We start from the raw sequence: 17381 nt of genomic DNA, 5'->3' as shown, positions 1-17381 counted from the left end.
GCCACGGGATCCTAGTCCACTGGGATGGTGAGAGAGCAATCCCATGTGTTCTCAGTCTTGGGTGTCCCAGATGTCCCTGGATACTGAGGAAGAGCTGAGAAAGGATTGGGGGGCCCAGAGGCAACTCAGTCAGTCCCGGAGCTGAAGGGAGAAAGGGGCAAGGAGAAAAGGGGTTGCTAGGTGGTTTCCTTGTGGACAAGAGTCCTTAGTCCAGTCTCAGGGCCGGAAACACTGGAAGACCTTCTTGTGGGAGATTAGATGAGGTTCTTTGGGGGAAGGCCTAATCCATTGCTCCAGCATGGTGAATCTAGATGAAATGATGCAGTCCATGGTCTAAAGGCATTTATTGTATGTGTTTGTGTGTGTGTGTGTGTGTGTGTGTGTGTGTGTGTGTGAGAGAGAGAGAGAGAGAGAGAGAGAGAGAGAGTAGGAAAGTAGAGAAGTAGAGGCCAGCCATGGCCACGTAGAGAAAGGAGAAAGGGAAGGGGAAGAGGAGAGGTGAGAGTAAGCAGGAGTTTAAGAATAAGAGAGGGAGGAGGGATGAAGCAGCCCCTTTTATAGTGGGCTGGGCTACCTTTCTGTTCCTAGGTAACTGTGGGGAGGAGCATACCTGGCTGTAGTCAAGGGACTAGGGATGGAGTCCAGCCAGAATACTGGGAGCTTAGGACATTGTCTAGCCACAGACAGGATAATGGAGTTGGAGGGCTCGTGGTGTCAGGTGTCTATGTCTGGGGGTGCAGTTTTACTTTTCCTTTCCTTGTAGAATTTTCTAATGGGTCTCCAGAGTAAGCCTCACTCAACCAAGAACACAGACTACCTTTCATGGTCCAGTAGATGTGTTCATTCGTACATGGAACTGTAAAATTATCTAATGGGGACAGTTTATAGTGGAGAATGTGACATGGGTGATGAGTCCCATAAGCTAGGGGACTTCAGATTGTGGTAGAGGACTAGGTGGCCTATTTTCAGAATCCTGTCTTTCTTCTGACACATACACAGATGGCAGACAAGAAAGAAAACCAAGTGCTAAAGAAACAGAATCCATTAAAAGTACCTTCCCCAACCATTTGTGGGTTTGTTTGTTTGTTTGTTTGTTTGGGGTTTTTTCGAGACAGGGTTTTTCTGTATAGCCCTGGCTGTCCTGGAGCTCACTTTGTAGACTAGACTGGCCCTGAACTCAGAAATCTGCCTGCCTCTGCCTCCCAAGTTCTGGGATTAAAGGCATGCGCCACCACTGCCCAGCTTCATTTGTGTTTTTAACGTAGGCATTTACTACCAACATAGAAAATTGCAAAGCTTCTGTAAGGCAAAGGACACTGTCAACAGGACAAAACAACAACCAACAGATTGGGAAAAGATCTTTACCAACCCTACATCCCATAGAGGGCTAACATCCAATATATACAAAGACCTGAAGAAGTTAGACTTCAGAGACCCAAATACCACTATTAAAATTGAGGTACAGAACTAAACAAAAATTTCTCAACTGAGGAATACTGAATGGCTGAGAAGCACCTAAAGAAATATTCAACATCCTTACTCATGAGGGAAATGCAAATCAAAAAACCCTGAGATTCCAACTAGTACCCCCAGAGCTCACAGGTACTAAACTACCAACCAAAGAGTACACATGGAGAGACCCATGGTTCCAGCCATACATGTAAGCAGAGGATGGCCTTGTTGGTCATCAGTAGAAGGAGATTCCCTTGGTTCTGTGAAGGCTCTATGACCCAGAGTAGGGGAATGCCAGGGCTAGGAAGTGGGAGTGGGTGGGTTGGTATGCAGGGGGAGGGTGAAGAGGATAGGGGATTTTCAGAGAGGAATCCAGGAAAGGGGATAACATTTCAAATGTAAATAAAGAAAATGTCTAATAAAAATGTTTAAAAGAAAAAAAAGTTGAAGATTGTTCACTGACATCTCATGAACCATTTTCAAGCCTAGTCTATTATGAGATATTTCTCTCGTTATACATGATCAAGAATGCCAAGGAAAACCCACTTCTCTAACATATCCTACAAATACAGCTAGAAAATATGTAGACATAGGAAGTAACATATGTTGTTAGGAGTAGTAAACAATTTCATATACTCGTTGAGAGCCCCTCTTAGCAGTCAAATGCCTTCTATGGGGTCTATCATATGTAATGGCTGATCTACCACTAAAATTCTTCTAATATGATTTAAAAAAAATAAAAGAAATCATAAAAAGTCATACACTTCATGGCAGATAAAAAAAAAGTACAACAAACTAAAAGAATATACCCCAAAACCAATGACTATGATATCACAACTACCAGTAAACAGGGCATTACCCAGATACAGCTATCTAACTTAAAAGGTAAATGAATAATTAAAGAGCTAATAAATAAATATACAAATAACTAAATAATCACTAAGAAGATAAATTAATGAATACTTTAAAATAGATTTGGGGGAATTACATATAACTATGTAACTATTTAATAATATTACTTCTGTCATGTTAACTTTTGCTTTCTCAACAGAAACAGAAGTGGTTTGTTAATATGGGGAGAATTATCTCTTTCTCTTAATTTACAGATATTCTTCATATTGTTGGTCAAAAGAGATATAAGCTACAAGACATGCAAGACCACACTTCTAGAACACACACTGAGTCAGCTGTTATAGCACACATGAAATAACACAATCACATATATGAAATATACCAGTAATAGCATCCATGAAATCAAACACGCAGAGTCTGCTGAAACACTCTATGTGGCATAAAAGACTGAGCTGCTGGCTTGTCAAGTATTTGTACATATTTATGTCAAATTTTGTTAATTATCCCATCTCACATTTTTTGTTTTGAGGAATTTTAGTATAACAAAAATATAGACTCACACAGTCATTCTTAGTAGAGCCAAGAAACTTTACTTTTCCTTTGCCATCTCCAACTATTTCTACAGAAACTCATCTTTTCTGAGTAAAATGGTCTTACATGGCAAAAAATGGACATTCTGTATTTTGAAATGTTAGGAATTAGCCATCTGTTAAATCATTTGCTTTACTTTTAGAAGAAAAATTTCCCCACAGAACAATGACTTTTGAGTGATGTGGTGTTATGGTCTAATGAGATTTCTTAATCACCAAACTTTTGCTTTGTAATCTCTGAATGCAAGCCACACCTAAGACATGTGTTCTAGAAAATGAGAAAACTCATAATGAAAATATACAATATCCATCTATGAGAGTAAACTAGACACGATTCTTGATGACTGTGAAGGCCCCTTGAATCTCTTAAACATAACCTACCTGGTAAGATTTAGGATACTAAATGTGTCTAAATGAACATAGACGTAAGAAAGGTGTTATGGTAGTTTTGGGGAGTGACAAGATTTAGAAGAATTCATTATTGTTTCCATATGATAAATTGCTATCCTAGGATTTGACATATGTTACTACAGGTACTACATATGTTTATGCATCTATCATATATATGTGTGTGTGTGTGTGTGTGTGTGTGTGTGTGTGTGTGTGTGTGTTTATCTATTTCTTTCAAAAATATATGTTTGAATGGTGGAATACATTGGTCATTTTAAAACATTCATCTTTAAGGGGAATGCGGAGAGATTTCTGTGTGATTTCTGTTTTGAGTTCAGGCCTAGTCTGAGATCTTTCTCACATTCAGGTGATATATTACAGCTACACGGGGGTTGGCTTTCCCATGTCATTTGGATTTCTTCCCCTTATTTGACTGAATTCATTTCTTGCCTAATGCTCAGCAAGAAAGCAAGAACACATAATCCTTCCAGGGCGGGAGGCTTTCCCAAAGGGAGTTGAGCAAAGGATGGAGGTGTGGCCCCTTGAACCTGTATCACTCTCACTTCTAATGAAAGTTTCTAGTTTTTGTTTTCTTATCTTCAAACCTAAGGACTCCATCTGAAAAGTAAACAGAAAATGTCATCTTCTAACAGACAGCAGGAATGTATCACTCCCCCCTCTCATAATAGATTTAAAGTCTAATAATCTGCCATAATCCAATGTAAGTGAGTTAGGAGCCATGGAGAAGCCTTTTGTTTGAGCATCTTCTGCATTCGTCATCATTCACTTTAAAACAAGGCCAATTTATAAGTCACAACTTATAAAATTAAGCCATGCATTCAAATGGCTTTAAATAATTTTATCTAAAATTGCTACTATATACACATTCTCTCTACTGACTTGAACTTTGTATGGTTCTCAATCAATCTTAAAGCAAAGTTCACTTGTTATTGTTATATTGAAAAAAATGGGGTAGTAACAATGGGGGATATTTAAAAACAGCAAAACTAACATGTCAAACAACAAACTATGAATGTCTTAAACTGCACAGTAACACAAAAGAGAACTGCAAACTTAAAGATAGACATTCTACAGTGGAGTGCAGCTTCCTGCGGAGAAGATTAAGAATACTTATTGAAGAAGCAAGATTTGGCTTTGCCCTTGATATCAAGGAAAGATTTTCACAAGAGGAGATAAAGGGCATGGGGTTCTTAGCCAGGCATTCAACAAGGCTAAGGTTATGGAGATGAGAGCATATGGGGCAGCACTTGAAAAAACAAGAATTCTTCTTTGAAGGAATCATTTTTACATGGACACAGAGATATAATAAGTTTTGTGTTAAAGGGTAAGAAAATAATTTAGCACTGCTGAGAATATTTCAGTATTTTTCTTCTACTGTACATTATATTAATTTATAGACGTGGCTGCTTTTGTTGGCACCAGGTGCGTCCCTTGACAGCTAGAAGCATCTTTACAGTCATCTCTCAGACCCAGTGACAAAACATGTCACCTCTAGGTGACAACACCGCTCCTGCTTCCATCGCCATGGCACCGGCTACATGTCCCTTTCTTCATGCCTTACATGAGAGTGTGAAAATTATGAATTTTGGGACCAATTTTATACATTTTGAGCTGATGTTTTATCACAATCCTTGAGAGATATTATTATAGTAATACCTGTCATCCACCTTACATGCAGGGTAGAAAGTAGTAGATTCTACAAAATATTGATTGAATAAATGACAGACAAAAATTACAAATATTCAGCTAATGAGAAATTTCCTTTATTAAATTGCAATTGCATTTCATTTACCCATCTTCTCTGAACCCCATCTTCTGATGCCATTCTCTGTGGCCTTCTGTATCCCTATTCTTTTTTATATGCATAGAATGACAGAGTTGCAAGTTACTTACTACTTGTTTAATTTATCAAATTCTAAAGCATAGACTAAGGATATGTCATGATTTACCCCAAATTACAAGTATTGAGAGCCACAATTGTAAGTTAGATTCAGGTTATAAAATTTTGAATGTTGTTGTCTAGTTCTATCACTAAGTAGACCCAGACATAGAATGGGACATTTTACACATTCTTTCCTTGTTCTTCCTAAAAAAGGTAGTGAGAACAGAGCCAAAAGAAGTGTTCTGGGAGGTATGGAGGGAGGTTACATGTAAGTTCAGGTGCTGCTGGCATTTTTCATTTCTCTTCTCATTCATCATACTTGTTTATTTATACAGCATATTTATTTACTTCTTGCTGAATAATAACAATAATAATAATAATAATAATAATAATAATAATAATAATAATAAACTGAATGAATCTAGCTGATCTTTGCCTTTAAATAACTTCAATTTTGGTATTACAATTGTGCTGGAATTATTCGTTGATCTTGAAATGATCTAGACCACAGGTAGGAAACAAGAATGTGGCCTCCATTCAGGGATGGGGAAGAAAGTGATATTTCAGCAGTGACAATATAAAACTAAAACCAAACCAAGCAAACAAATCAACACCCCACAAGAGTTCTTAGCTTGCTCTCATCCTGAATTCCTCCTAATTCTCTTATCTTGTTGATACCTTGCTAGTTACTGACCATTTATATTTAACAAGTCAAAATAAAAGAGATACCCTTGGCTAAAATTTATTTTCTTTGGAATCTATCAGAGATCTGAAGGTCTAATTTCTTTCCAAAAAAAAAAAAAGAAAAAAAAAACAAACAAAAACAAGCTGGGTGAAGAATAAAGTTAGTTCGTCACCCAACAGAGCTTTCTAAGCTTTTGGAAGCCGTTGGCAAAGCTTGATGTCTATAGTACTTACTTAGTAGATAGGACATCAGATAGCATATTCTAATGGAGATGTCAATCAGTGGATGAATAGATATGTAGAGTCACATGAAAGTTATTCCCAGGCTTAAAAATATCATATTTCATTTGCCAATTGAAATAGTTAATGCAAATGTTCAGGAAGGACAGAGTCTTAAATCCTGACGGTGTTCTATCTGTGGAAGAGAAAAATCAAGCCAAATGGGCAGTAATTGGTGCACTGAAGATTTGAACCTACTACCTGATTTTAACATGTGCCTCAATGGAAGCTAGTTGTCCTGTGTTCCTGATGTAGTATACCAAAGTATCATAGTTTTCATGGCTTAAATAACAAATATTGTGTAGTACGATGGCACATATCGATAATCAGAACACTTGAGAGGCTTGAGAAGAAAGATCTTGAGTTCTACGCCATCTAAGGCTCCATTGTAAAACCATGTCAAAAACAAAATCAACAAAAATCCATAAATCTTTATTTTACAATAGTTATAGAGACCAGACATTTGAGAGTTCAAGGCTTGTTAGAGGTAGAGTCCCTTTGAAGACTCCATAGAATAAGCTGGTCTATTCCTTCCTCTTAGATACTTGTTTTGCTAAGTATCCAGGTAATTTATAGGTGACAGATTATTTTCAAGCTCTGCTTATTGCAGCAAATGGAACTGTGTGTCTATTTCTGGGACATTTCTTATAAGGACATGGGCTACATGGTTCACCCAAAAGGTTCATTTTAATTATATCGGCAAAACTCTCATTTCTAAATGAGGTTGCAATCTGAGGTTCTGAGAAGGACATGGAATTGAAGTACTGCAGTTTTAGTCTGTGTTTGCTGTAATGAAAAACAAACAAACAAACAATTCACACAAAACCAAAAACAAAACCTACCTAAAACTAACTGGGTTGGAAGGATTTATTTAACTTACTTCCAGGCACAACTCATCATTGAGAGAAGTCAGAACTGGAACTCAAGGCAGGAACCTGAGGCAGGACCCATGGAGAAACACTACATGTTGCTTCACTGGCTTATACTCTGCTGGGTTTCTTCTACAGCCTAGGCTGTGCTGTGGAGCATCAATTAATAATCAAGACTGTCCTTTATCGACATGCTGTGGATCTACACAATTCTTTCAAGGGGATCTGCAAAGGGAGCTTACCTTTAAGAAAGCCTTGAACTCAAATGTCTGGCCTCTGTAATTATTGGAAAATAAAAATCTATGGATTTTTGTTGATTTTGTTTTTGACAGGGTTTCACAATGGAGCCCTAGCCAGCCTTGAAGTTACAATCTTCTTGCCTTTGTCTTCACGTGTTCTGACTACAGGTATATGCCATGATACTATTCAATTAAATCTTAGAATACCCTGGGCTGTGTCATATTGACAATCAAGGTTAACCAGGGCTTGTGGGAAGACATTCTTCAGCACAGCAGAGCAGTGAACTCCCGTGGGAAAACTTGTGGTTCAACCTACACTGGTGTGCCCTGTTGTCTGCCTGCTCATCAGACTCCTGACAAAAATGTATACACCTGTACCATAAGTGGCCTGAGATTACCCATAGTTCATAGCATGTGATAACCCACTGTTTAATACCACACAACTTCCCCTACAGTTCTGGAAACATCTGTGTCCTCCCAACCTTCTAAAATGTCTCTTCATCTCTGAGAAAAATCTCAGATCCTTCTTTTTTTTAAAGGAGGGAAAAGAAAACCAGAAACCACTTTCCACTGTCGGAAACTCATATAAAGAAAACATATTCTAGAAAATGAAGGTATTCTTTGGTTGTCTCAGAACCTGGAGGGTTTGTTATATATCAGTAGAAAATTATCCAAGTTAATATCACATCTTATCTGCCTTTTGTCCAGACGGTGCCAACTAAGAGACAATGGACTGAGCAAGCAGTCTAGACTTCAGAAAAGTTAAATATATGTTTTACAACATGTGGAGTGCTGAGTATTTAATCAATACTAGAAGAAAGTATGGAAATTTCTAACTTCCACTTCACATAGCAAACATTCATTGTATTATGAGGATATTTGCATTTTATTACTATATTTCAGTGGGAGCCTATGTTCTACTTGCAGGATCTCTAGTCAATAAATATTAATTTAGAAGGAAATTTATTAAAAATTGTCACTTTTTAAATGTTTCAAAAACAGTCGCCCTGCACTCAGGAGAACTGATAGACACTTATCACTTCTTGCCTTTTCTGCCTCTCTTCCCTTACTTCTTTTGCTCTCTCCCTCTGTCTTGTTTTCCTCTTTGTTACTTTCGGTTGTCTGTTGATGCTTAAATGCGACAGGCATGCACCACCAGCCCTGGTAGGAAGAACGTTTTTATTTATTCAATACCAGCTGCTGCTGATTTGTTTTATCAAACATTTCTTGGGTATTTAAAATTCCTCTTCTCTTCTTGAAAGACTAAAAGTTCAGTCTGAGTTTGTTGGCTCCTTTCTGGAAATTTTAACACAACTGGAGGAACGCTACTGATCAAGACTGACTCACTCAAGAGGACCTATTCTCCCTTGCCCTAAGTATTTCTGCCACACACTGACAAAAGAACCAAATGACTGAAAATAAAATCATGGATCATCCACAAGGCTTAATATATCTAACACTTCCCTGGAGAGAAAAGAGCTGGGGAAGAATCAAACTTCCTATTTCTTAAAGTTTCAGAAAGCTGGGTCATTATTGTTTGAACTAACAACTAGAAAGCATGATTCAAAGTGATGAAAGTAACCCCATTTATGCTGCAGCCTCTTGTATTAATTCCAATAAATAATTTCATTTAGGGAAAGATTAAAATAATGATTTAAAGCCTGCAATAGAGATCAGAGATTTAAAAATAAAACAAACAAATACCCTTGGCTACTATGTACAATGTCCTGGGTATAATCCTTAGCAACACACACACACACACACACACACACTCTAATAGTAATAAAAATAAATAAAGCCATGATCTTTCAACATATACCTTCTTTTTATATACATTTTTCCACAACTAGAAATAACATTATTCAAGTAGATATTAAACACTACAGAAAAACAGCAAACAGAAGTATTACTCATACTTCTTTTTCTCAGAGTCATATATTATTTTGTGTGCTCTTTCAGACACCACCACAGATAGTATCTGCAGCTTATTAATATGGTTTCATATTTTCTTTGTCATTTTCTATAATTATTAAAAGCAAAACAGCCTCCATTTCTTGTGTCTTTATTGGTTATGTCCTTCATATCCACCAACATATTATGAATATTTTCTTCTACAATTTTGTTTGCAATAGATAAGTCACCCTAAAATTTTCATAATAGTACTAAAATCATAGGAAAGGATATTTGTAACAGCACTAAATGAACAACATTACTTTAAAGCCTTTAACCTATAATACTAGTATTACAATATATATTACCTTTATGTTTATTTCAAATGTCATTTATTTTGTCCATGTCTTCTCCACAGCTCTTCAAATGAAGCTGTTTCAGGTTTACCAGTTGATTCTAAAGATTCTCTCACAAAGCACAGAGGGATTTGACAACTGGTCCTTCAGAATTGCCAGCTTATTTTCTTACTTTCTAAGCCATCAAACAAAATCAACAATGAATCCCTATGCCACAATGCGATGGAATTGGGTATGTGAATGGGATTGGAGAGGGACACAGTAATCCATAGGTGATAGAAAAGACATCCAAAGCTTCATGACACCAGTATTAGATGTTTTTGTGAATCCCATAATATATTTATAAAGAATATTCAGTCCATCAGAATCAATCAGGGTGTTCATACAGCATTCCAATAAATACTTTCATTTAGGGAACTTTTAAATAATATTTTCTGTTATTCCTGAATAATAGAAGTTTACAGGCAGAATCTCCTAGTTTCTTCATTAAGATCAAGATATGAATTATATAAGCTCCTTCAATTCCTGATGATACCAAAATCAGTGTAACACACACACACATACATGAACACATTCATGTACATATGTATGTATACACACACACACATATTCACAAACACATAATATACTCATACATCCTCCAGTCATTCTTAGCTCTTTATAAACACATAAACACACACACACACACACACACTCACACATAGACACATACACATGTGCATGTGCAAGATTGCCAGAGAACATGTTGATGTTACAATATTGAGAAAGGAAATAATCAGGGCTATATATTTACTCTTGAATGACAAGAGATCTTTAGAAAAAGAATGATAAGAAAAAAAGAGTTCACATTTGGAAATGAAAATAAGAAAATTGAAAGAGTTTGTTATAGAACAGTTCTGTTTCTTACACAAATGTTACAAGAACATTTGTAAAATGCAAAAAGCCAGACATACAAAGACTAACTTAAAGACTGCTGTAGAGAAGCAGGCCCTGGGAACAGGGGCCCATATGTGCCCAGGTCCCTAAAGTGCCTAGCTAATGTAGTAGGCAAACACTTTCTGCAGTTCTAATCTGCATGCCCAGGAGCATTTTCTGACAATCACAATGTTATATATCTAATTTTGAAAAAAGATATAACCATTGTGACAGACCATGGAACTAAACAGTAATGTGTATTCTATTGTTAAAAAATTGCAAATTGGCTTAACAAGCAGTTGAAAGAGTTAGATACAAATACTCACACCCAACCAATAGAGAGAAGCCAGGGGATCCCTGTGGTTGAATTGGGGACAAGCTGGAAGAAGCTGAGGAGGAGGGTGGCCCCATGGGAAGACCAGCAGTCTCAACTAACATGGACCATGAGATCTCTCAGATACTGAGCCACCAACCATACAGTATATACTAGCTGATATGAGACCCCTGACACATAGACAGCAGAGGACTGCCTGAATTGACCTAAGTGCGAGAAGATGTACCTAAGCCTGGAGAGATTTGAAGTCCCATGGAGTGGGGAATTTCGGCAGAGTGAGAGTGAGGACATCCTCTAGGATAATGGGGAGGAGGTAGGGGATGAAGAACAGTCAGAGGGTGGAACTGGAGAGAAACAATGACTGGACTGTAAAAAAGGATTAAAAAATAATAATTTAAAAAATGCTCATGCATTGTAAAATATTTTATGAGGGGAGTTAAGCCTCAGTGTATGTAAATTAACAAAGGTAATCAATCCACAAAGGCTACAACTAGTTGAACTGGGTAATTTTGAGATGATTTGTGAGTATCCAAGGCATCTGTGTGATAAAGTTTATAATCAAAATTGAAGTATCGGGGACTGTATTGAAACTTTCAAGAGTGGAATGTAAGGGAAAATTGTTTAATCGCTGAGAATGTTGCTATCAGAAGGGATTAGGCAGTTTCTTTTGTGACTGCTTGGCAATTCTTGGAAGATTATCATGAATAGGAACAAAACTGTCTGTTCCTCTCTGTCTCTTGGCTGGAGATATGATCAGTTTCTCTAATATGTACCCCTGCCATTGCTATCAGTTAAAGTCTGTGCTATAGCTGTCCAAACTTTGAACTTCCAGAACTGTAAGGTAGAGAAAACCCCTTTCTTTATAAAGTTAAAAATTGCAAATATATCTACTAATAAAATGTAACCAAAATAATTTAACAATGTTGATGAAAGTGATTATGATTAAGAGAGTTAATGCTTTACATATATTTTTTAACTGGAAAGGTATAATTGCTCAGGAGTTAGCTCAAAGGTTAAGATCATGATATTTTTATTGTGTATTATCATGCATATGAGATTTGAATGTATGTATATGTGTGCATATTTGTATGTCTGTGAGGAGGTGGAGGGGGGCGTCCCATGTGTACCTGTGAATTTAAAGACCCGAGGTTGATGTCAAAACTCATACTGTATTGTTTTTCTATCTTAATCAGTGAGGTAGAACTCCTGCTTCCTCAATGACAGAGCTCAAACCTTGACATCACCAATTTGTCTAGTTTAGCTAGCCAGTTTTGATCTGGCATGCCCTGCCTCTGCTTCCTAGACTAGAATCGCAGGGACACTACTATGACCCCTGGAGTTTGAATGAGTCCATCCAGCCCGCCAGTCTTCATGCTTGTGCAGCAAGCTTTTAACCACACAGGTATCATCCCTGCCAAAGATCATGTTGTAAAATACCATGACTCCTGTCTAATAAGAATTGAAGATTTATAAGAGGACAAATAGCCCCACTTAACTGGAGACATCCTAAATTGAAGATAGTCAGGTATTGGTTAAAGTGGCTCCTGACTGGGTTTGTGTTTTCTTGTTGAAATACAGAGACTATCCTATATTGTGTGGGACAAACAGAAAAAAGGATGCAACCAGGCCAAGGAAAAGACCCACACAACACAGGTAGAGAGGAGAGTTGGGAGGATGACAGGTGCCATGGTTTTAGGCAGTTTGGTTAAAGATGGAATAGAAAGGTATGCAGCAAAGCTCTATCAGTGGAAACATATTTCCTTAGCCTTTAGTGCAGTGTTAATTTGCCATCTAAAATCCAGCAAAGTTCATGGTAAAGTTCATGAGCAGAGAAACTACCACTTAATATATGCAGACATAATACTCATCACTTAGGAATAGGACTTGATTCAGAAATAAATGCAATTCAGACCTCTGCATCTCCTAATTACTATATATTTTGATATAAAACTCATTTATTTCTAGCTTCTAAAGGAATCACTTACCTCCAGATGCACACTCCGGGGTGAAAGTGATGTCATCAAGAGCAATAAAGATGTCGTCCTTTCCACCCAAGTCAGCCTCGAAGGCCACCTTGAAGGGACTGTTGCTAGAAAGAGGTACATGTGCATAGGTCCATCCAATGTTTTTGTTTTGGATCATGGACCACATCAGGATGTTTAATCCTGATTCTTCGATGAGATACACCTAAAATTGTAACCATAGAAAATGATTGTTTATGGTTGCGTGTGTTAGAGGTATTTATGAAGGTCTTCAAGATTGATTTGAAGATCAGAGTAATATATATAAAATATGTAACAATAGAAAAATCTCTCCAGATTAATCATATCAATATCGAACATTAAAGGTTAAAGCAAAAAGACTGCCATGTGTAAAGCATTTTCATTATAATGTTAACATCAAGGTTTTGACAGATCATCTTCACAGTACTTATTTACATAAAGAAATTATAATGACATCTATGAAAAGGCAGTACAAGTATGAGTACGTATGTTTATATTGCAGAGCAGTGGGCTGCTTTAACAACAATCATACATCCAGGATGCATAGGTAAAGGCAGAGGCAAGCTGTTTAGCTTTTTCTGGCCTCCTCTGCTGCATCTTCTAGAGGCTTTATATTCCTGCAGTGTTGAAAGCAAATGTCTTCACTGACTTGGATTCCCTGAGTGGCCACCTGAGGATATCAAAACCTCTGCCTATTCATCAAATATTTAGCTCATTAAAAGAGTAGGAAATGCATGAGTGAGAAGACAGTGTGGCTTGTCTTAGCCCCCAGCAGCCCTCAGTGGTTTTGTGCTTTAATCACTATGGACAGGTCAAAGTAGAGAACTGAGATTCAGCTTAATCCATAGAAGTGCATCACTTAACATAGTTTAAATTAAGAATAAGATGCTCAAATCTTATATAACACAAACAAAACAGCATAGATAGCAAACATCTATTTCTATTGGAAATAAGAGGTAAATAGAGGTTAACCTAAGTTAATAAAATATAAAACTAATAGTGATGCTGTCAATATTAATGAAAGTTTAATAATTTTGTTAATTTTAATGATGTGAATAATTTATGTTTCCTGAGCCTCAACTGGTATATGGATATAAGGTAGGACTGCTAATTGCCATCTGAACTCTGCAGTTGCAGAAATAGAGCTCAAACAATTTAAAATGGATAAAGCCGCCAAGCATCATGTTGGGTATAACACACAAGGGGCTTGGGAATCACTATCCCACACTTCACAAAGAAAAATGAGCAATTCTTCCCAGATCCTGGGTTCTGGGAGACACAAAGAAAACCAGGAAGGAGGGAGAGAGAATGGATAACAATTTATGGGACTCCACTGTGTAGCTGTACCACATTTTCTGTATTCATTCCTCTGTTGAGGGACATCTGGATTGTTTCCAGTTTCTGGCTATTATAAATTAGGCTGCTATGAACATGGTGGAGCATGTGTCCTTATTTCATGTTGGAGCATCTTCTGGGTATATGCCCAGGAGTGGTATAACTGGGTCCTCTGGTGTACTATGTCCAATTTCTGGAGGAACCGCCAAACTGATTGCCAGAGTGGTTGTACCAGCTTGCAATCCCACCAACAATGAGTATTCCTCTTTCTCCACAACCTCGCCAGCATCTGCTGTCACCTGAGTTTTTTATCCTAGCCATTCTGACTGGTGTGAGGTGGAATCTCAGGGTTATTTTGATTTTCATTCCTTGATAACTAAGGATGTTGAATATTTCTTTAGGTGCTTCTCAGCCATTTGGTATTTATCAGTTGAGAATTCTTTGTTTAGCTCTGTACCCCATTTTTAATAGGGTTATTTGGTTCTCTGAAGTCTACCTTCTTGACTTCTTTGTATATATTGGATATTAGCCCTCTATCAGATACAGGATTGGTAAAGATCTTTTCCCAATTTATTGATTGCCATTTTGTCCTATTGACAGTACCCAACTAATACAGAAGTAGAGGTTCACAGCCATCCATTGGACTGAGTACAGGATCCCCAATGAAGGAGCTAGAGAAAAGACACAAGGAGCTGAAGGGCTTGCACAGCCCCTTAAGACGAACAATAGGAACTACCTAGTACCCTCATAGCTCCCAGGGACTAAACCACCAACCAAAGAGTACACATGGTGGGACTAATGGCTCCAGCATATATATATATATATATATATATATATATATATATATCAGAGCATGGCCAAGCCAGTCACCAATGGGAGGAGAGGCCTTTGGCCCTGTGAAGGTTCTATGCCCCAGTGTAGGGGAATGTCAGGACCAGTAGGCAGGAGAGGGTAGGGTAGTGAGCAGGGGGTGGGGGGCGGGAACATGGATTTGTTTTTGTTTTTGTTTTGTTTTATTTATTTTTTTGGAGGGGAAACTGGGAAAGAAGATATTGTATGACATATAAATAAAGAAAACATTTAATAAAGATAAAATAAATAAATATAAAGTTGAAATAATTATTCATATCTTCATATACCATAAATAAAGACAACATTTTTATAAAAACAAAAAACAAAAACAAAAGAAAAAAAAACAAAATATGGGAACAGAACTGAAGCAAAAATACAACCTGAGTGCCCGAGAAACAGCCCTGAATGATGCATCTGAGGACCCAGTCTCTTTCAAACATTAAACTTTAGTTTAAAGAACCTGAATTTTGAGACTAGTAGATGGGTTAATGGCAAAACCACTTACTTTGAAAGCCTGACTTTCATCCTTTGTGGGATGCACATTGTAAGGAATATCTGATTCCCAAAAGTTGTCCTTTGATTAACATACTATGAAGTAGAAGAAATGTGCTTATACCACACACACACACACACACACACACACACACACACACACACATGGGCATGTGCGCCAGTATGTATCAAATAATAAGAGAAAGAAACTGAATTCAAACCTAGAGATTTATAGAAAACCCTGTTAACCACAACCTCAAACATATGAGGTTTTTGTATAATTGCAGGAGGCTATGCCTGAACAAAGGCCCTATTTAAGAAATTTCTCTGGAAACTCAAAGATAACATGTAACCACCCACAGTAAGTATTAAACAGAATATTCTCTGGTCATAAAAACCTTATACTAAAGGGCTATATGCCAGTCACATCGAACTGTGCATAAGAAGCTGTCAACAGCAACAGTACATTTGGACACAGTAACACAGGGCACACCACAGTATAGTTTGAAGACATGGAACAAAGCTCAGGAATTTTAGCAGCATCAGCCATTAAGAATAGATGGATTATATTAGATGAAAACTCCAATAAGGACAAAAAGAGACTGACACAAATAAATACTATAACAAGGATGAATTATGTCCTTAATGGATTTGATAAATAAAACACAGTAGAAAGAAGAACTGAGGAACATGAAGTAAGTCAATAAATAGCTCAAAACATGAAGGGGAACAATACCTGCTCCTGAAAATAATAATAGTAGAGCAGGCCACCTGAGGTCTGTAGACTGACTATAAGATCTTCTCTAATGAATGAGAGCAAATAAAAGATGCCAGATTCCCTGAGAACATCCAGTGAAATAAAGAACAGTGTAGGTGTTTATCATACGTAGACATTTGCACTCAGAGATGCAAGGAAAGAGACAAAGAGAAAGAGTGTGTAGAAGCCTTATTGGGAAACTATCCTTCGTTTACAGATGAAGAAGCAGAAGAGAGCACGGGCTCTGTTTTTCAGAGACTATGCAAGTCAAGATGTGCTGTAACATAGAATATGAAGTATTTCCAAATTCTAGAAGAAAAAAATCCTACTTAAAATTCTTTATCAAGACAAATTACTCATCAGCATAATAAAAATTTTCTTTCTTAAAAAAATTTATTATGTACAGTGTTCTGCCTGCATGTATGCCTGCTAGCCAGGAGAGGGCAACAGACCCCTTACAGGTGGTTGTGAGCCACCACGTTGCTGGGAATTGAACTCAGGACCTCTGGAAGAGAAGACAGTGCTTTTAACTTCTGAGCCATCTCTCCAGCCCTTTCTGAGCCATCTCTCCCACCCAATAAAGCTTTTTTTTTTTTTAATTTGGTAAAATATTAGGAAAAACCTTTGTAGACATAACTTGCAAATACCTTTAGGAGGATTTTATTTTCAGACACAGGTGAAATAGTACAGGCCAAAATATCAAATCTATGGAAAGAGTATGACAAAAGAACAAATTTTAAAACTTGAATTGTTTTTTGTTGTGCCTCTTAAGCTATTCGTTCAGCTAATTTGATACTAAGTCTCTTCTCTGGTGCTTTAGCTTAGGATGTGAGAAGTCAATGATTGTTACAAAGGAAAGGTAGGGAAAGTTCAGAGTCTTCTATTCTAAAGTACTTGGATTACCAAGAAAACTATACAGAATTATTCAAAACTGACATCGGATTAGTTACAAGTGCACAATGACAACTCATGAGAAAAACTAAATATAGTTTGAAAAGCAGAACCATTGATAGACTAAGAGCAGAAGATTTCTTGTTTTCTTTTTTCTCTTTTTTAATTATTTTATTTACTTACATTTCCAATTTTGTCCCCCTTCACAGTCCCCATTCCATGAGCTACCCCACTGTGGAGAGCCGCGAACCGCCACACCTCAAAGATGGCGCTGGCTGCCGCCCCCCCCCCCCCCCCC

The 17381-nt window shown here is 37.4% G+C and overlaps 1 protein-coding gene across 1 annotated transcript in view; it reads right to left on the bottom strand.

Annotated features, from left to right (window-relative positions):
- Positions 1-17381, bottom strand: part of Malrd1 (MAM and LDL receptor class A domain containing 1) — a 694431-nt gene that overhangs the window by 139664 nt on the left and 537386 nt on the right. Inside the window, exon 32 of the mRNA XM_031373295.1 lies at positions 12739-12940. Within this exon, the coding sequence (XP_031229155.1) occupies positions 12739-12940 (202 nt within the window). The remainder of the gene's footprint in view (positions 1-12738; positions 12941-17381) is intronic.

The sequence above is a fragment of the Mastomys coucha genome, unplaced genomic scaffold (genome assembly GCF_008632895.1).
Source record: "Mastomys coucha isolate ucsf_1 unplaced genomic scaffold, UCSF_Mcou_1 pScaffold15, whole genome shotgun sequence".
Classification (NCBI taxonomy): domain Eukaryota; kingdom Metazoa; phylum Chordata; class Mammalia; order Rodentia; family Muridae; genus Mastomys; species Mastomys coucha.
This window is presented reverse-complemented; position numbering and strand designations above follow the sequence as displayed.